Raw genomic sequence first — 21,184 nt, 5'->3', positions numbered from 1 at the left:
TAGGGACAGAGATGATAAATGTCTCTACTCAGTAATAGCTAGGAAGTAGGTTGAGGGATTAGAATGTAACCTGTAATTCCAGCATCTTATAAAGCCTTTAAAAAAAAGTTGTTAATGCCGGTAATAGGAGAAAAAGAACAATAGTTTCCTTCTTTTTCTCTTCTGAATCCCTCTTCATTATTTTTCCCTCTCACCCAACTCTAAAAGAATGTACCTTTGGATTACACACGCTTGAAATGTTTATTGCCTGTTTCCTTCGGTATTAGAGATTTCAGTCTGCTATCTACATAAGAAGTGTTCTATTTTTTAACATAAAAAACCTGAGGGAAAAATATTGTTCTCCATCAAATACTGCAGCGTCTACCCCTCCTCCCCAAACAGACACAATCGCTTAAAACACACAACATGATCTTCTTTATTTAATTGTTTAATCAGTTTACATTCCACAACTGACAGATTATTTATTTTTATTTTTTCCATGAACAAGTCATTTAATTAATTACCAGACACTTTTTTTCTTCAATCGATGGAAATACAATATTTCTGCCAATTTGAAAAAGAAAATTGCAAGATGCAGTCAGTGTCAGTGAAGTCCCCAAATGCTCTCAGCTTCCTCAGTCCTTGCAAAGTCACAGGAACCTGGCAATTTCCCTTTTCATCCCCCCACCCCCTTCCCTGTTAAATTCACCTCTCAGAATAGCACAATAGTTTCAAGATCTGGTTTGGATCACCTTTCCTGTAATTAATTAATTATGAGAAAAAACAGACAGTACGATAGATCTGATAAGATGTAGCATTCTTGTTAAGATTAAACAATACATTTATTCACATCGTATCAGAACAAATTAACATAATATTTAATCTTATTTTAGCACCAATAACCACAGGAATTGCTACCTCCGAGGGCAGAGGTGTTGTTGGAATCCTGCAGTACACACCACTCCTCATCTAACCAATCAGAAAGCACTATGCAAATTAATGGTAAATAAATTTATATTGACTGAGCAATAATCTGGTGGACCATAAATACTCCAGGTGTTGGAGAGTTTTGTCGGCTATGGTCCCTGTCTAATGACATACTCACCAAATAGACTCATTTTCTTTCGCTTGGTAACACAGGGCTCAGAATATCATATTTTAAATGAGTCAAACTTTGTCACACTGGCTCTTTGAAAGGCTTTGAGAATGCCCAGGGGTTGTTTGCTTGCATTTATTCTGTTCTCTGCACTAAGATCTCACTACTTGTCTTTTCCCCAAACAAAAGAGGTTTCTTCAAGTCTAAGAAAGGTCTCCGGACAGGGAGGAGAGGTAGGCAATGATGGACCGAGTCCCAGTGCAAGGGACAGGCTTCTCACTGCCGCCTCCTAGAAGACCCAGTCTGCCTGTGGCCACTGCCCTTCCTAGCATATTCCCTTTTAGAATTGACTTTAAGATATAAATTTAAAGAAATTAAGGGATTGAAAAAACAGCTCCAAATATTGGTGAGATGCTATTAGCAGGTGACTGGACCAGACGGCAAAAGGTTGTGGAGCTCTCTATTCTTGACCAAGAGAAGGCCTGTCTGAACCCCTCCCCACTGTAAGATAAAGGGCATCTGGATAAGGGATAAGTTGATGCTCCTGTAGTTAAAGAAAGCGACCTGCTTTGGCCTCGAGAACTTTGACAGGTCATTGGTGCCATTCCCAGGGGCAGTGCTGACACGCTCTGGGGCGGATGTGACATGTATTTGACAAGCAGTGGTCCTCTCCTCTGATTAAGCAGGTGAAGCAGAACTTCCAGAGGCCAGGAAGGCAGCCTGGACGTGACTCCTGTGCTTTCTACTCTGGGCCAACACCAACCTCCAGCCTCTGTCAGCTGGGAGATCTGAGTGACTCGTGGGTGAGGGGGATCCCAAATCTTTGCTGTCCTATAGGGTAGCCAATAGCCACATGTGGTTATTGAACACTGGAAATGTGGCTGGTCTAAATTGAGATGTTTTCTAAGAACAAAATTCACATTGGATCTTGAAGAAAAAAAGAACGTAAAGTATTTCAGTCGTTTTTTATATTGATGCCATGTTGAAATGATAATATTTTTGATATCTTGGGTTAAAACATGTGTTAAAATTAACTTCTTCTGTTTCTTTGGACTTTTAAAAATGGAACTACTAGGATATTTAAAATTGCATACGTGGCTTGCATTCTCTCTCTGTTGGACAGCACTGGTCTACACTGACTTCTTGAAGCTGGTCCCAGAGATGATCACTGTTGGTCATCAAAGAGGAGGGAGGTTTGGATTGAAGGTGCCACAGAGCGGGCAGGGTCAGGTTACTGGCCAAGCTTTGTGTGAATCCCCCCACCCAACCACCCCGGGGCAGCTAGTCTTCTCAGTCCTGGGGGGAGGCAGCTCTTTGTGCTATAGGATTACCCATCTCTGCTCCTCTTTCCTACTTCCTCTTACTTCAGGGTGCCCTGCCTTTTGGGGTTCCTTCCCTGCTGCCATGCTGAGGATGCTCTGTGATTCTCCCATTTCCCCTTCCAAAAGATTTCTTTATCTTACCTCCACTGCCAACCCACATCTGCTGCCCACTGCCTCTACCCCACCACCTGCCAGTGCTTACTTCATTCTGATTTGATGGCATCCCTGGGCCAGCCTCCCTGCTTCTGTTATCACAAGCTAGGTCTATATAGTGAGTCATAGATTACAAAGCAATTCACATGCATCTTCTCCTTTGATAATCTTTCTCCTACCCCAGCACAGCAAAGCTCTGTCAGAAACAATAGTAAAATGAGATCGTCAAAGTGGGTGGGAAAAGGCATCTGAGAATGAAAAAGTAGATCAAAGGCTTTGGACTCGGGAGCACAAACTGGCTGTTAGCTTGAGGTTACTTTCTGAGGAGTGAAAGAGTGGGGCGAGAGGAGCAGGGAGGAGGAGCTCTCCAAATGTACCTCCATGCAGTAAGCACACACCAGCCTGGGCTCAAAGCCTCCCTTAAAGTAGCAGCAGAATGGCCAAGGAGACTTGGTGCCCCAGGAGCCCTGGAAGCCCCCCAGGTCCCTGTTTGGCTGAGAGGACACAGATATGGTAAGGTAACAAACTCGCTAGAGGCACCAGATGGGCCAGTGACAAAGCTAACTGATGCGACCCAGGATCAGGTCTTTGTGTTGACCTTCACGATGACCTTCACCCTTCAGACTTTGATGACTTCCTTTTACTTTTTGGAAAATACATTTTTGAACAGAGAGTTCCAAGCAGACACTAGTGACTGTCAGAGAAACAACCAGAAAAAAACTCCTGTGCCAATGGCTACCCTCCCTTCAAATCCCCCCCCAGAGTCAGGATTTTAGGGCAGTCCACGTAAGTCCTCAGAAAACTGAGGGCTACATCGACGCATGTGTTTAGTCTCCAATTCCCTCCCTCTTATTTTCAGTTTCCGCTTTTATTTGTACATTTTTACAGATAGTCTTGAATAGCAAAACAGTCACACCATGGGTGGAAATGGGAAGGAGTATGAGCGTGAGTTAGTGAAAGCTCTTTATGTGAAAGGCAGCATCACGTTCACAGCAACACAGACACACCGATACATTCAGGCCAGAAAGGGTCTACAGGTGACCCGGAGAGGAGAGGAAAGGCTTAGCCAGAGGGAGAAACAGGAGACAAGAGAGGAGAGAGGGACTCAGAGTTTCCCAAGGAGCAACACCCCGTCCTTGGAAATGAAGAGTAGGAGTTGCAGTTGCTGAGGTTGGTGTCTGTTAAAGTGAGGCCAGGTTTGAGCTACTGCTGCGCAACCCGCATGCTCCCACCCAGTTTTGTTTCTCAATAGTGAACAAACACCCCTACAGTTGGGTAGTTCCCCCATTCCTGGCCAGGCTCTATCTACACAGGTAGCAATGACTTGACTTCCCTTAAAGAAAGTCTCACCATGACATTGAAACCTGATCCCCTGCAAAGCAGCAAGTGTGCAGACCCTTTTGGAAGTGCATTCTTTTCCTGTTTAGAACCTAGGATTCAGTTTTTCCCAAACAGGAGCACACCCAGAACATCTTATAGTGCATGCACCACCCAAAAGACTTCCTGTAAGAACCCATACGCTTTAGATGAAGCCATCTGCTTTACGAAAAAGAAGATTCCAAAGTTCCTTGAAACTTGTTCTCATCTTAAACTTAAAAGACCATTAAAATGTTTCAGAATCTGATTTGCTCCCACCACTTGGGCATGTACAGCTAGAAATAATATCAGAAAGATGGTAAAAACAACAACAACAACAATAAGGCATTGACCATGTGCCTTGGTTAATAGTTAACTGGTTTAGCTCATTTATGCTATTTGTCCCATATGGTTTACTCATTCCATCACCTCTGGGAATAACCAAGGGGGATTAAGAGTGCCCTTTGCAAAATTGGCTTTGGACAAAAGGAAGGAAGCCTGGGGATGGGTAAATTAAGGAGCCAGTTTCTGTGAGGGAGCTGAAGGATAGAACAGAATTCCATGTGCCTAAGTTGGATAGGTACAGTCCTGTTCAGAGGCCAAGATGACCTCTGACTCTGGATCATCCTGTCAGCAGCGAGGCACAGAAACCATATAGAAGAGTTCCATTCGTGGAGGCTCTGCTGCTGCAGGATAATTTGAACAGTGCATAATTTATACGACACTTCATGTTTGCAAATCACTTTGCAATTTCTTTGTCACCCTTAATATACCATGAGGTAAAAGTGTTATCACTATCCTCATTTCGTGGATGAGGAAGTTCAAGTATGGAGAAGACACAGTGCCCAGAGTCACAAATCATTTCAGTGCAGAGCTGAAATAAAATGTACAGTAACTGCATTATACAAATATAGCTTAATTAGTGAGTTACTCTGGCTTCAGTGCTCTTACACCTATAATTAGATCAAGATGGCACTCAAAAAAAAAAAAAAGAAAGAAAGAAAAAGAAAGAAGTACAAAAGAAACCCTAAAGTAGGAATCTTTTAGCTCTGTTCCATCCCTGCCCCTAAACTCTGGCACTGAACTTTTAGAAAGACCTCTTAGCTATCTTTGGAGGCTCAGAGCCCCATAGCTCCTGCTGCCATGAACACAGGGTCAACTCCATGCAGATTGCTGTGGCTCTACAGCCATGGACCGCCCTCCTAGCCCCACCTGCCAACCAAGAGGCAACCACTGACTGGGGAAGTTTTGGGGCTATGACCATTATGATGTCTCAGAGCAATGGAATTATGAACAATCTTTTAGTTCTTTTTGTATTTTATTTTCCTAATTTTCTATAATGAGCACACACTATTCAGGAAAAAAATCCAATACCAATAATGATGTAGTCTAAGAAGTAACAGTAACGCTTAAGGAACATTTTGCACCATGGTGGCATCAATGGAAAGAGGATAAACACAGCCCACCAAGTTGACTGTTTTGAGGAACACCTGAATCTTTTGTGTCCATCAACTCAAGTGGTCTTGTTTAAAAATCTGTCCCCCTACTCTAGCATATACCAGCTACAAGACAGCACATAGCCAACCTGGCTGTGCACCAATTATTTCTATCTGTGATGAAATCACCGCTCACTATGACTCATCATATTTCCCTGGAAAGGGCTGGACGTGTCCACTGGGAATGGTTAGTCTCTGGAGCAGAGGGAACATGATCGGAAAAACAGCTTCACTGTAGCTACAAGAATCAACCAAGCATCCCACACAAACCATACCAAAGATGACCATAGTGTATTTCTTCTCACTCCTTCCCCTCAGATACTTGAAAATTAATTAACGCTTTCAGAATAAGCCAGGGGAAGACAGAGTTGATTCTAAATGCCTCCGGGTGATGTACTTGATTTCATTATTCTGAATCTGACTCAGGTGGCCAGCTTTAGCACCTCCTCTCACTAAATCAGGACAATTGGACATGGTACATTCATTTTAGACCTCTTATCATGACTGTGGATGTGTATTAAGATGTAGGGCGCAGTCTTGGAGTCTCAGAATATCTTCTTCCTTTATCCCCAACAAGAGATTATACCAAAATGTACCGGGGCCCAGGGGGCTGCATATGGACATGAGATTGAGGAAGGCCTTGTCTGGATTTGGTGGAGTTGTCAAGTCTTCGTGACTTCACAATCCCCGAAGTTGAAAGGGTAGAGTTGTTGAAAGGCTGGAGTTTATGGGAGGGCTGAAGGTGGAACAGGCACTTTAAAAAAATTTTGATGCCAGGGAGCCACAGACCTCCTTGTGAAACCTACCAGTCACAACGAACAAGGAAGGGGACCACTTGGAGTACATGAGCCTCTCTAGAGACGAATTCCTTAACTATTTTAATTAACCCAAGTTGATGTAGGAAGAAAGTAGGAATGGAGAGATGAAAAGGAAACAGAAGAATAAACCAAAACTCTCAAAATGGGGAAATAAAGAAATAGGACTTTTTTCCAGGCAGACACCCCACTTTTCTGAATCCCCAATCTTGTAGCGTACAGAAGGGAATAAAAATTTAAATGGGCCCCATGCTCAAGGCTGACCTGCATGGAGCTCAAAACACATACGTAGTCATAAATCTTGCATGAACACACCTGTAAGGAATTTGAACTTGACCTGGGGTGGGGGCTGGGGGCTTTAGTGAGGCTGCTGACCGTAAATCTCATCAGAAGGTTGGGTTCTACTCGGGAGTTAGTAGAGTCTGACCTAAAGAATCTCGCAGGTCCAGGGTCCCCTCTTCCTTCTCCTCCCTCTCTTCCTTCTCTTCCTCAACCACCTCATAGCACGAAGTGTCAGTAACGGCTTGGGTGGCATCTCTTAATCTGGGGTCAAGCCCCTATGCTGGAGGAATCAAGGTTACCGGGGCAATTCTCCCACTGGCCAGGACTTGACATCTGACTGGGCCTTCCATCCTGGCCATGTGGCTGGGCTGTTTTTTGCCCCAAGCAAGATCAGACCCCAGTGTGCATTTGTACCTATCTGGCCCCACAACCAAAAACAGCAGCTCAAAGCTCTGGCTCTGCTAATGCTGATGGAGCCCAGGTGATTCACTTCTTTCCCAGGAGTCCTCCTAACACTTCAGGAAGGTTTCAAAAGAATGCAATAAGTTGTGTTAAAGGTCCATCACAAAGATTAGTAGCTGGATAGAGTGGATGATCTATTTATGGCAAGCATGGGTTAAAAAAAGAGGACATAACATAATGATAGGTCTGTGAGGCAGTGTCCTTAAACATGGTTACTTAAGTTTAAATTATTGACACCAAATTGCCCCATTTGGAATTTTTTTCCCCACTTTCATGCAACTGGTAAACAGCTAGAATTTGGGTCTGGTCACAGACAAGCCTTCTGCCCCAGAGGGAGACTCATGGACACCTGCAAGCCTCTGCTAGGCAGAGCCCATTCAAGATGCTTGGAAGGAAGACACAAGCCCTCTCAATCTGAGAGACTTCTCCTCAAGCCCCAGTATGCCCTTTCCCTAACTTTTCAAAGAAAAATTTTAAAAATTCTCTGTACAATTGAAAAACTGAGTTTTCCTGAAAATTATTCCCCTTCTCATAGAATAAATCCTTTGTTTTAAAAATAATCCTAGAACCTCAATTGGAAGCTAATTGCATTTCCTGCTACACACCTCACCCCTCACACCCAGCACACCCATACACAACACCTTTTGCAGAAGCTGACCAGTGTCGTTGGCAAGGAAGTCCTTGGGTAAGATACCCACTCCTGCCTCCAGGGACATATTGACACAAACACACACAAAAAGCACCAGAGAGATACACGCACGCAGAAACCCACATTCAAGCCCACTCATGCATATCAGACGTCCTTTCCGATGTGCATTACACACACAGAAAGAGCAGATGAAGAAACAGGCAGTACCTGTAGCCTAGTGAATGGAAGAGGGAGAAGGTAAGTGGTTAGTAGGTAAGAAAATGTGGAGACTGGTAGGAAGATGGTTAGAAGACAGGGAGATGAAACAGAATGCGTGGGTGGGAAGGAAGGCTACCGAGTGGTTGGCAAAGTTCCCAAAGCATATTTATTTATGAAGCAACTGAATTCTCGGCTCCATGGTTGACCCTTGCCTGTTCAGCTTGGGGAGTCTCTCTTGCCTCCCCAGGGCTGCTCAGCCCCAGCAGGGTCACTGAGGTGACCATCAGCTGCTCCTGCCCACTCTTTCTGGCAGACTCCTGTCCCTAACGGCTTTCACAACTCTCTGGGTGACTTTGTAGTTCACCAACACTGGCAATGCCAATTTGCTCAAATGAGCCTGAGACACTGGGGAGATTCATGCCACCTCTGTTTGGGTGCTAGCCACTAAGACAGCTATTTTGGGATTCATGGCCTTGAAGATCAAGAGGAAAGGAAGAGGATGGAAAGAGTCAAGAGTTCTCCGTTAATTTACACAATATCATACAAACTCGAGCCCATGGGACATGGAAGTGTTCTCTCTGCATGTGCCCCATTTTCTTTCATCTGTACAGAGGTCACCCTAGGAAAGGGGTGGATGTCCAGTGACAAAGGACAGCTTCCATGATGGGGAGTGAAAGGTCTTGTTTGGTATACGTACTTGGACAACAGCAACAGAGGCGACATTCCTTCTCCCTTCTGAACTGTGTTCCCCCTCTTCTCTCATGACTTTTGTCCCCAGCTGTGTCTTGAACTTCCAAAATTAGAGGACTAAATCCTGAGGCGTCCCAGAACCATGATGTGAAGAACCACAGGGTCCTCTGGCCCAGTGGTTTTGTTCTTAGTTCTGCCCTCTGGGAATTTCAGCTGTACTAAAAATAACAGAAAAATGCAACACAAACGATAAAACCCCACACTCAGCAAACATCCACCACACACACACACTCCAGGGATCTGAAGCTGCAGAACTGGCACCCATCTAGGCCTGCCCTTCATTATACTTCCTAGGTCTCAGGGCCTCCATCCTGGGCCATGAAACTACCGCAAGTGACAGAGAGACAACAGTCAAAATGCAGTATTTCCATTTGAAAGGTAAAAAGAAAAAAAGGAAACCACCTGGAGTGGTCACACACATGCACACGCACATCACAGCGTTACTCCAAGGCTCCATCTGCCCAGGGAGTGTGGGTGGGAGAGGGGCGGCCTCTTGTTTACTGGGTATAAGGCAGCTGGAAGGTACGACTGGGTTTTCTGAGCATCCACTGAAGTGTCCTCTTATTGATGCAGATCTTGCTTCTCAGCATGTTGTTCTCTCCCCCTTCCCACCTCTAAAACTTTGTCCAAAAGTTTGGCAGCAAAGAGAAAACTTCCTTCTGTTTGTTTTCTCTTCCACTTCTTATGTGTCGTTGGTGGGCCAGGAAGGAAATTGGAACAGGAAGGAGCAGGTGAAGACGTGGTTCTGCAAATGGCCTCAAAGATTTGGTTACATTCTATGAACTAAGGGCTTTGTTTCTCTGTGATATGATCAATGTTGGGGTGGCGTCCTCTCCTGTCAGCCCAGTGGATGGCACTTCCTTCTCTACATCTGTGCCACTTCAGACCACTGGCACTGTCCCCTCCCAGCCCACCACCCCATCCATCCTCGTGAGTGATGGAATCAGGACACTATCGCCAGTGGTGATGTTCATTCTGTCTTCAAGAAACCATGGAGCCAAAAGTCAAGAACTGACGGAAGAGCCACAGGATGGGAACACTTCCCCACCTCAGTGATGAGGCAACACAAAGTCCGACGAGATGCGGGTGCCTGAGCCAACTCAACGCTACCTTGGCACTGGCATCAGCTTGATTTAGTTTTCTTTTATATATGTATATTATATATATATTTATATATATATATGGGTATGGGTTTGTTTTTTAGCACACTGTCCCATTCTCGGGTCTGGATTTAGGGTAGTTGGTCCTCGGGACAGGTTGGACAGAAGGGGCCAAGGTGCAGAAGAATCCCGAGATGAGTGTGAGGCCCAGGCCACCCCAAGCACAGAACATGGACCATCCATAGCCATGGCTGATGTCATCGGGGAGTCCATACAGGTAGCGTGGGTAGCGTGACAGCTCAAAGTTGATCCCAGCCACACAGGTGCACAGTGAAATGATGCAGAAGGTTCCTGGAGGACAAGGGAAGAAATATAGGATGGGGTAACGGAGAAGGAAAGGGAAGAGGAGAGGGGGACAGAAAGAGATAAGTAAGATTTATTATATAATATTTTCAATTTTCTTGAGTAGGAAAAATAAGAAGATCTAGGAAAGAATGACCTGCTAACAAGATCAATATCGGGAAATATTTATGGAAAGAAGAATAATATTTAGGGATCAAGGCTTCTTCACTCTCCAATAATTGCCCAGTCCTGCACAAACTCGGGAAGTCTCTCCTTTGGAAAAATACTAAATAAATATCGCATTAGAGTTTTGCATAGGGTGGAGTGAGGGAGAAGAGTATTCAGTTCATTTTTCTAAAGCATTTAAAATTCATTTTCTTTGGAGATGCAGAAAACACCCTGTTTGCTACTTCTTTAAAGAGAAAAACATCTTTTTTCTTTTCTATATGTAGTGTCTTACAGAATATTGGGTTTTCCTTTAATCCATTCACCAAGTCATCCAAATTCCGGAAACCCTTTTCCTGTAGGACATTCCCCAAAGTGTTCCCCAGGGAACACTCGCCTGTGAGATACTCCTTTACAAAGTGCAGGCAGAATCAAAAAACTCGGGCCGGCCCTGTGGCTTGGTGGTTAAGTGCACGCGCTGCGATGCTGGTGGCCCGGGTTCGGATCCCGGGTGCGCATCGAGGCACCACTTCTCCGTTCATCCTGAGGCCGAGTCCCACATACAGCAACTAGAAGGATGTGCAGCTACGACATACAACTACCCACTGGGGCTTTGGGGGGAAAAAATAAAATAAATAAAATCTTTAAAAAAAAAAAAGAATCAAAAAACTCTGGGAAGCTCGGTATGTGACTTCTCACCCATGAAGATTCATAATCCACAGCAGTTTAAGTTAACTTGTCTAATCTCATCTTATCAGATATTTTGCAAACTTATCTAATGATGAGACCTCCTCTTTAATAAAAAAAAAAAATTACTCATATTAACCTCTAATGAGAAGGCTGCCATAAGAGAGAATGTTATAAAAGGGTATAGAATTACAAACCCATTTTAATCAAGAGATATTTGGTGTACCTAAAATGAGTTCAAGAGCTTTTCTCAATATTTGCTGCCTCTTATGTTTCTTCTGTCACTGCTGATGTGAGAGCAATGGCCTGAAGTAGTATGTACACTCTGGGAAGGCTGGGCTGGGTTGATGGTAGAAGGAAGTGCCTGCAGGGCTCCAGGCACTTTAGTGGCTCTGATCTGTATTTTCAAAGACCCCCAAGTCAGGAGTGTAGAGGACAGTACAGAGGTAAGGAGACCAGTTAGGAACCTGCTACAGTCATGGGGAGAAGGGAGGAGGGGGCCGGTGAGGAGGGAGCAGGGCAGGAGTGAATGACTCTTTAGTGAATGATTGCTTGTAGAGGCCACTGAAAGCGATGCGTCAGGGTGACCTGGGTACATGTGCCACATAAAATGGGGGTGGGGGGGTATACACGTGTGTGTGTGTGTAAGTCTATGTGCTTGTGCACATGACGGGTGTGTGGCAACAGCCACCGTGTACAGACACATATGGCACCATCATTACTTGGGAGAACAGTGGTCCGAAACTTGGGGTGTTACAAAGCACCCCAGGTCCCTCCTGCTGGCACTGGAGTTCAGACGAATTCTTTGACGGTCTTCTTTGACCCAGGGCAGATTAGGTCTCACCTCAGACTTTCTGAATCAGAATCTCTTGGGGAAAAGGTGGGAAACTTTAGTTTTCAAAAGTTCCTCAGATGATTTCTGTTGATCAGCCTGGTGAGCCCCTTGTGTTGGGGCAGAGGTCCTTGTACAACCTTGAGACATAGATCCAGGTGAGGGAAAAAGCAGAGGGGCCCAGAGGAAGGCGGCCGCCTGTGGGGCCTGGCCGAGGAGGGAGCGACTGCCTGAGAGTATGAGAGCTAAAGAAAGCTTTGTTTTGACACTAGTTTCAAATAATCCAAATTCCAACAAACCAGAGCAGGCCTGCTTGCGCCTCAAGCATGCTTTCAATTTCTGGTTTGGAAACCTGGATGTGCAATGATATCATTTACTAAAACTTAGATTTAGGACAGGAAGTGTACGTGGGTGTGTGTGTGTGTATGTGTGTGCTGAGTGCAAATCTGAGCTGCCCTTGGGATGTTAAGGCACTTGGAACCATGGATCTGGAGCATGATAGAAAGTTTTGAGCTAGAGATATGAACTGAGTCATCACCTTATAAATCGAAGCTCTGGATGTGACTGAGGTCACCCAAGGACTTTATGTAAGCTGTATCTACATAGGATACTTTAAAAAATGGAGACATTTCTTCTCACCAAAAGGTGGACTCTATTCCTGATTAAGTCCAGTGATTTGTCCTGGGAGAGAAGGTCAACCTTAAGGAAGTTTGATCTTCCCGAGTTGCTAGGAGCTGAAAAAGCTTGACAGACACTATTTTAATGGCATATTCTGCAAGCAGGGTGGACAGGATGCACAAGACATGGTTGATAAATCAAGAGTAAAGAGATTAGGTCCATGTGGACCTAATTACTGATTAGAAATGGCCCAACTTGTTGATAACATACATCTTGTTACATTATGTTAATGAAGTTAATTCGAGGAACCTTCATGCCTTAACTTTCTGTCAGTTGCTCTGTGACTTTGGAATCTTTTAAAATTTCTGTTGTTTGTTAGCTCTTGTCAGTATTCCCAAAATGGGGAAAAAATTTTTACGGTTCTCACTTAAGATGGCCCTTTAAGCAGGTTATCTATGTAACTTGTTAGGAAATTCTATGTGACGAAGAGGGAAGAGTTGGAACAGGTTCTGTTAGTGTCCTCATACGCTACTGTTTTTTGTTATGAGCAAGGATTTATATTTTTATGTAGTTCTGCACTTCTAAATTCTAATTTGAAGGTGTGCATTAATAATCAGAAATGGATATGTGCAGGCATACGGTAGATCCTCAATAAATGGACTGAGTGAATAACATGTTGCCATTGTTACTTAGCAGCCCAATGCAGTGGTCCTCTGGGCAAGTGTGAAGGCCTCTTCTCCCCACGTAGCAGACCATAGCCTCTGGGGCTAGGTCTTCAGAATCAGTCATTTTATTTCTCATAAGCACTTACTGATAGATAAGTGAGCATCCAAGAAAGGCAAAAGTAATAATGCATAGTCACATCTTCTTAATAATTCCCCCCATGGCTTGGGGTTTGGGCCTAATGCCCATCAGACTCCAAGACTAACTGTAGTCTTAGCGTAGCAATTAAATGAAAAGAATTCTGCTCCAAGCCCTTCCCTTTGAAGCGAGGCCCTGCTATGCGCTCCAGACCCGGCTGTAAGAAGCATCAGGAGAGACCGGCCAGGGACGTAGGGACAGCAGCAGTGCAGCTGGTGGGGAGCAATGTCAGCTCTGGTGTGGGGAGCCAGGTTAACTGTGAGGGGAAAGAGGGAGGAGACAATTCCTGTGGCAGTGGGCTCCACGATGTGCAGAAGAGCTAATCAGCAAATATTTGTTGAACTTCTATGTTTGTGCCAAGCATTATGCTAGATGCTAGGGGGATAAGGAGGAGAATAAGGTATGATCACTGTTCTTAAGAATCTTTAATTAAATCTAAAATAAAAAGATGAGGAAGAAAGTTTATAATCTAGTTGGGGATATGAGATATAAATAAATGAAAAGTTGAGGATGGAGTGTAAATAGCACCAGACCGGGGATTAAGAGACCTGAGTTTACTATCAGCTCTGAACCTCTAGTCCTCATCTGTAAAATCAGGGGACTAGAGCAGACCACTATCAGGTCCCTCCCATATCTAGTAGTCTTTAAGAAAAGAAGGAATAAGACCCAGTAGTAAACAGTAAGAGTCAACCCTCTGACAGAGACCATCATGCTGGGCCAGGGAAGATTTCCCAGGGGAAGTGGGGTCTTAAAGGATTATTTCCCAGGGGAAGTGGGGTCTTGAAGAATGAGCAGGATTTCTGCAGGCAATAAATGGAAGGGGTCTTCACCTAGTCTGGACAGCATCCCTCCTTCAATCTCAGCACCCCATTGTCCTAAGTCTCTATGCCTGAGATAAGAAAGCATGCCCATAGCCCATTCCCACTCTACCTCTAACTTCTGAAAAGCTCACTGCTACCATCCCAGCCAAGCTTCCATCATATCTCACACGAGCCACTGTAACAGATCATTGGTGTCCTGTCTTCTACTCTTGCCCCTGTATAGTAGTAGCCAGTGATATTTTTAAAAATTTAAAATCCTCCAACAACTTCCTATCACACTCAAAATCAAACCCAAACTCCTTATCCTGCCTGTATGGCCTTACCTTCCTACCTACCTGACCTCATTTCTCACCTTAACCCCCATACTCCCTATACTCTAGCCACATGAAAGCATTCTGTGTCCCAAACTAGCTAAGCTTGTACTCACCCAGGGCCTTTGCACTTGCTGTTCCCTTGCCTAAAATGGCCTTCTTGAGATCTTCTCAGATCTCAGTTCAAATGCCATCCTCTCAGAGAGATCTTCTCTGGCCCTCTTCTAAAGTAGTCCCTCCTCTAGTCGTTTTCCAATCATGTTCCATGGTGGTGTCTCAGGAGCTACCACTGGGAAAGGGAGAGAGAGTAGAAGAGACTTCCAGCCTTCTCTCCTCTCTTTGGCCAGAATAGCCCTGCTTTGATCTGTTTCCACATGAAATTTCATTTGAAGAAAGGATCCCAGTGATTTAAACATTTTTGAAAACCACTAGCCTTGTCCATTGACAAGGGGAACTCACAGTAGGTCATTATAGGAACTAAGCTTTGGACAGCAAAATCCAACTGCTGTTCTATTAGTTGCAAGTCCAGGCCTTTGGCAGAAATACCTAATCAATCTCAACCCTCATTCCTGCTGGTCCTAGAAGGAGCCTCGGACTCCTACTCAGCCCAGCCCTCTAGGCAGCTAGCCCCAACCAGTCAGTTGCAGCTGGTTGGAATGAGAAATGAAATCTAATTACCCTTTCTGTGCCAGGACTCTCACTCACATGGACTCAGAGCTCTGGAAGTCCAGTTAGATGAGATGGTACCACCCCATGTAGCTGCAGAGCTTGTGCTAATAAGACCCAGTGGTATAGAGGGAACAGTGTCCTCCAGGTCCCTCTATGTCCGTGTTTGCAAACTCAACCTATGAGTGGGAAGGCATGGCCAACGGGTGTAATGAGCTATGCAAACATAAATGTTTCCTTTTGATTCTTCGAACACAGCACCTGCTTCCTTTGATGACCATCCCCACCTGGAGCTCTTTCAGGACTCACACACGATTGTCACCTGGCAACCTACGGCCCCTCTCTGGCCACTGCTGTCTGTGTGTCCCATCAGCACCTGGCTGGAAGAGTTGAGGGTTCCAGGGATTTCTGCCCACCTCCATCGGCACCCACCCCGGTCCCTCCACTCCAGGCACAGCTGAGGCTTGAGTGAGGGTGAGTGAGGAAACCGTTTTCATGCCCAGACTGCCAACTCCTGGTTCCAACATCAAATACAGCTTCCTCATCCACCCCCTTCGCATTGCTGCCATCTCTAATTAATGTTTCTTTGGTTGCCAAATATTAGATTCTAGTTTTAGTTTCTTGGCTGTTTGATGACTTCCTCCTGCTTGGATATCTCTTCCCTCAGTTTCCAAGCTGCCCCTCAGTCCAGGCTTGGCCCCACCTCTCTGGATGTCCCTCTCCCATGTCCTGCGGGGCTTCTCATCCTCCTTTCACCTTTTCAGACTTGGGGTTCCCCAACTCTCCTCTCACCCCACATTCTGCACTCCTTCTGGCAACTTCACCCTCTCCTCTGACTTGAACTCCCACCAGTACTGATTGATTCATAAGATTATATGATGCTATGTGATATCATATATCATGTCATTGTGTGTCCCCAATCCCCAGGGACACAGTATGTTCAAAGTATTCCCTGGCTACACAGATTTCCAGGACTTCCCCCATAAGCCCAAATTCCCTTAAGTTCCTGACTTCTCTTATTCTTTCAAAGTCTTGCTTCCCTAGTAGGGTGATCAACCATCCCAGTTTGCCTGGGAGTTGGGGGGAGTGTCCCTGGAAAGTGGGACTTTCAGTCCTAAAACTGGAAAGTCCTGGGCTAAGTGGGACACATTGGTCACCCTTCCTACACCCTTCCTCACAGTCCTGCCCTCCACTCTGGGGCCAATTGGTGACACTACAATGACTATAAATTAATCCCTGCTTATAACTTAAAGGAAACATGATGCCTTAACCCAGTGGAAGCACCGAAACTTGGATTTCTGGAATGTGTTGCTAATGTTAAGAAATGCCAGACCGGGAGAGCATTGTTTTGGGGCAGCTAATTCTTTACAACCCTGAAATGCCACCAGGGAGCACTTAATCAGCAACCCAATAATGGTTCCATCCCAGTACCACCCTAAAGGTTAATTACCAAGATATTTTTAAACTGATATTCAGAGTTGTGGTGTTAACTGCCTGCTCAGCCCACTTCTGAGCAGTGATTGCAGGTGTGCAAGGCGGACGATATGGGGCCTCCTGTGCACTTGCTGCTGTACTAGCACACACAGGAAGGGGAGGGCAGAACATGTGTCTCCTCTCCTTTAGGGATTGTCAGAGAAGCCACGGCAGTAATGCCGCAGCAATGGACCCTGTGGAGAAACAGCATCAAAATTGAGGCCTCAGGCTAGGCAGCAGCAATGCTCTTAGTAATTCAAGAAGCCATCGCCTAGGAAACCAGGCCCTCGTGAAGGTTCTCACAGGAATCCAGGGCAGTTACGTATTGTGTGCAAAGGCATGTTCCCAAATAGCTGTTCCTTCTGTGACCAAGTTGTGCCCAAAACTTCACTGGAGAATAATTTCTGCAGCTTTCTAGGGCCGGAAATCCATCTGCGTGACATTTTTGCTCCTGGGAATGAGGAATGATGTCTGTGTGTCCCCAACCCTGGCATGTTGCCTTGTTGCTATGTGGCCAGGGGGTCCCTGTCTGACCGTTCCAACAAGTTGCTACCAAGCTGTGGCTGCAGAAGCACCCCCCGTGGATGTGCGTGTCAGGGATGTCTGAGAAACAGCAGCCCAAGTCCTCCCCAAGACACGCCCCCTTCAGCCCCTCTCCGATCTTTAAAACGTCAAGAAGCAAAGTAGCAAACAGAAAAAGGATCTTCCTCCTCCAACAGCGGTGTATGCATCCTAGGAAGCTGATGTATACTAAACCCTTCCTTTGCTTAGATTACATGCCTCAGCAGCATTTAGCTCTCGAGAGCACTTCATAGCTTTGCTCAGACCTGCATGGAATATAAATTACTGTTGAATTATACACCATTGCATCAGCGGCAGCCAACAGCCAGATCACATGGGGTTTTACATCTAAGGTGCCTTAGGGGTTCACTGGGATGAGGCAGGAGGTGGTAACGGGCTCCAGAGCCCACTGCAAGGAATGGGGTCTTGAGTTAGGACAAAATCATACATCACTCTGCAAACTCTGCAAATGCTCTAGGCAGAGACACTGCATGACTGACGCCACACCCCCAGGGCAAGCAGTGTGTGTATTCCCGAGGCCGTGTCTGCATGCTACAAGGCTGCACTATGTCCAGACATGATTATGCCAGAGCAATGCAACAACCCCAACTCAAGCAACGAAAAGGACAGACCCATTCATATAGGTTGGCATTGGTTCTAAAGAGAATGCTTCCACATCCCTATCATAGAACCTGAAGGCTTTTCCCTTGGATTTTACATACCTACAGGGTGGCCACCAAATCTGGAAACACAGGTGTCATGGACTGAATTGTAGCCTTGAAAAATTCATACACTGAAGCCCTAACCCCCAGCACCTCAGAATGTGACCGTATTTGGAGACAGGGCTGTTAAAGAGGCAAATAAGTTATAACGAGGCTCTTAGGGTGGGCCCTAAGCCTCCAATCTGACTGGTGTCTTTGTAAGAACAGGAGCTTAGGACATACAAAGTGCTACCAGACAGAGGAAAGACCACGTGAAGTGGCAGCAAGAGGGCGGCAGTCTGCAAGCCAGAGAGAGAGGCCTCAGAGGACACAACCCTTCTAACACATTGGTCTTGGACTTCCAGCCTCCAGAACTGTAAGAAAATAAATTTCCCTAGTTTAAGCCACCCCGTCTGTGGTATTTTGTTTTGGCAGCCCTAGCAATCTAATACAACAGGTGAATACATAAAATTAGCTTACTGATATAACATTACAATACATGATAAAATAAGACTATGTTTCAAGACTTTATGGCCACCCTGTAGCTAAAACAGGCATCTACACATAGCCATATAAAACAACAGCTGCTGGGCGTCTCGTGTTTTTTTCCATCTAGTCTCCTTCACCTATGTATCTATGCTTACTCCCACTCAATACCCAGCAATCCATTTATTTGCTTGGGTGTGTTTTTAGATTTGATCACAAGATCAATGGCCCTGGTGGCCACTATACGAAGCCAGGGACTTGACAAACTTGTGAAAACATCTAAAGGGCTTAGCAAACAGCAGAGGGCATTGGTGAATATTCAATGTGTTTTGTTACGATGGGAATTTACTAAGGTCAAAGTGCCATTGTCCAGTCTCCTTGACTGGAGTCTGGCATTTCCATGCTCCACCCAGTCTACATAGAGTTCTTATAGCTATCCTTGCAGCTACCCTTTATGGGCCAATCAAGTCCCGAGTCTCCCAAGAGGCCTTCTCCGAGTATGGCCAGTGAAATATAATCCACACTTTTTCTGAATCCCTATGACTTTCACTGTCTGAAACAGGCAACCTGACAATTAATTATAGGGACCTGCTCTTGTTCTCCGTTTTAGTTTGTGTACAGCTAGACTGTAATTTTCTCCAGAACTGGTATGGTCGTGATGTCTCCTTTTGTATTATACACAGCACTGAGCAGTAAATCCCATCACTAGAAGAAATGAGATTTCCAGGCTATGGAGATTTTAAGTGAAAATATGGACTTTGAAACCTAGAATACAATGAAGTAAACACAATGCCTGGTTCTCCCATGCTCCTTTCCTCCTCCTAAATTGTTTTGAGGTTGCTGAGGTGCTTGTGTGTGTGAGTGCGTGCACACATGCGTGCCCACGCATGTACTTGCCTACCTTGTGTTTCAATGGGTACTTTGGATTTCAGGAAGCATTTTTATTCTTACAGAAGTTCGGCATCAGAATAATACCCTCTCTGCAGGATTATTTTGAAGAGCGATAATAAATGTGAAAAGGCTTAGAGAAGTTAAAATTGCTTTCTATATGTAAGGTATAATATTAGAAATGGAAAGTTTTAAGTGAGGGTGAAGAAAAATTGTTCTGGAGGACACGAAAAAATGTGGTTGCTGTTTTCATCTCCATCATCTGCTCCATTCTCCCCAGCCGCGGCCAGGGTAAACGCTACACCAGGAAGCAACTGCTCTCAACAGAAACCAGAGGAAGTGCTCATCCAGGACTCTTCATTCTGTGGACTTTGTTGGAACCAGAACCATGGAAGCTGGAAGATCTCAGAATACACTTCTGAGACAGACTCTCCTTGGGAATGGAACTTACCTTTGGGCTCAGAGAGTTTACAGTGCCCAGCGGGGGTTACACTATGACATTGGTGGGTTTGTGAAGAGGCTTGTAAGGCCCGTGGCTCAACCAGAATGGATAAAAGGAACTAGCCCTAAGAGAAGTGTTGGGAGTTGTGACATAACATGAGTTGGGGACCTTTTATAAGTGCTGTAGAGGTTCTGACCCTGGTTGCTCTGGGATATAGAGGTGGTATTGAGAGTTATTCTAGACTCATTTATTAAACACCTACTATATAGTGGACTGTGAGAGCTATGTTTATTATTTTTAGTCTACACAGTACACTTCCCTTTCTTTCTTCTTTTGTTAAAACACCACCACCATTCTTGCTCTTGAGGAAGCTATTCTGTGATCACAATGATTAATTCAGGCGTAGGCACTGGACTCAAGCCAAGTCTCAGTTTCTGTATCTTCTGTACCTCTTGAGGTTGCTGTGAGATTACATATATATGCAAATTATACATATACATGGGTATATGTATTAATATATATACAGCTGTAGTCTAAGCCCTGATGACTGGCTTTTCTTTTTGTCATGCCAGTGCCTGACTTAAGCTATGATTGCTGAGGCATCTACTTCATAGAGGCATCCACTTCAACAAAGGCTATCTCGAATAAACACATTACCAGCCACACGACTAGATAAAGAGCCAGAACGTGCGCCCCTACACCCTCACCATGAGGCTCCTTTGTTTCGGAAATCCTAGTTGATTTACATAACTGGCCTTTTGGCCGCTTGTTTGGTTTTTCTTTTTTTCTCTTCCCATGCTTTAAATACCCACTCTTATGTTTTAAATTCACCAATGAAGAGTGAGCCCATGAAACTCTAGACGCTCACTCTCAACACCAAAAAAAGCAGAATGCCAGGCCTGTGCTCTCTCTCTCTACCCACAACCTCATCATGTGGCTCCACGTGTGCCTTGTACATTCTAGAGTCTGGAAGTAATAAACTCTTTTTTTTCTTCTAAGCTTCCGAATGGTTACGGCTGAAGGGCGTCTTGCAATCATAATAAGAATCAAAAGGGGTCGGTCCAGTGGTAACATTGGTTTGGAAAGGGGAGATGTTCATGGGAAGCTCACCAGGGTCCCAGTAAGTACTCGCTGGCATTTCCAGACATTATTGATAGGCTGAGACTAGCACAAAACAACAGCAAATAAATTATATAATTCACATAGTAATCCCAAATTAAATTAAATAATTTGCTGAAGGTCCCAAAGTATAAGTGACAGAGCAAATATTTGATTTTGCTATAAAGCCTCAAACTATTGATTGTAGAAACATCTGAGAACTATCCATTACTTGCTTCCATGGCCCTATTAAAAAATATATATATATATATATCCTCCAGGGGAAGCAATCACTGGCCCACTCCACTTTTGTCCACATGACCTTGGATAGTTCATGCTTCACAGAATAAAAAGTTGAGAAGATCTGAAGTGGGTGATCTGTGGTGAGCTATGAGCTTTCTAAATAGAGCAGGAAAGAAAGTTCTAGAAAGAAAATGAATCAAGAGTGCAGCATCCCATCTTTCTCACTGTGAATCTTTGCAACTTCCTATCCATCTGGGCCTTGGTTCAGAGCTGAGAGTGGGATCCAACTGGCTTCTTAACTAAACTGAGAGTGGCATCTACAGCTGTCCAG

The 21,184-nt window shown here is 44.8% G+C and overlaps 1 protein-coding gene across 1 annotated transcript in view; it reads right to left on the bottom strand.

The window, feature by feature from the left end:
* Positions 1 to 391: 391 nt before the first annotated feature.
* TMEM178B (transmembrane protein 178B) overlaps positions 392 to 21,184 on the bottom strand; it is a 347,385-nt gene continuing 326,592 nt past the window's right edge. The window contains exon 4 of the mRNA XM_004430688.3: positions 392 to 10,009. Coding sequence (XP_004430745.1) covers positions 9,759 to 10,009 — 251 coding nt within the window. The 3' untranslated portion in view covers positions 392 to 9,758. The remainder of the gene's footprint in view (positions 10,010 to 21,184) is intronic.

Source organism: Ceratotherium simum, chromosome 1 (assembly GCF_057802395.1).
Source record: "Ceratotherium simum simum isolate JZ-2026a chromosome 1, ASM5780239v1, whole genome shotgun sequence".
Classification (NCBI taxonomy): Eukaryota; Metazoa; Chordata; class Mammalia; order Perissodactyla; family Rhinocerotidae; genus Ceratotherium; species Ceratotherium simum.
The sequence above is the reverse complement of the archived record's forward strand: the minus strand, read 5'-3'. Positions and strand labels throughout refer to the sequence as shown.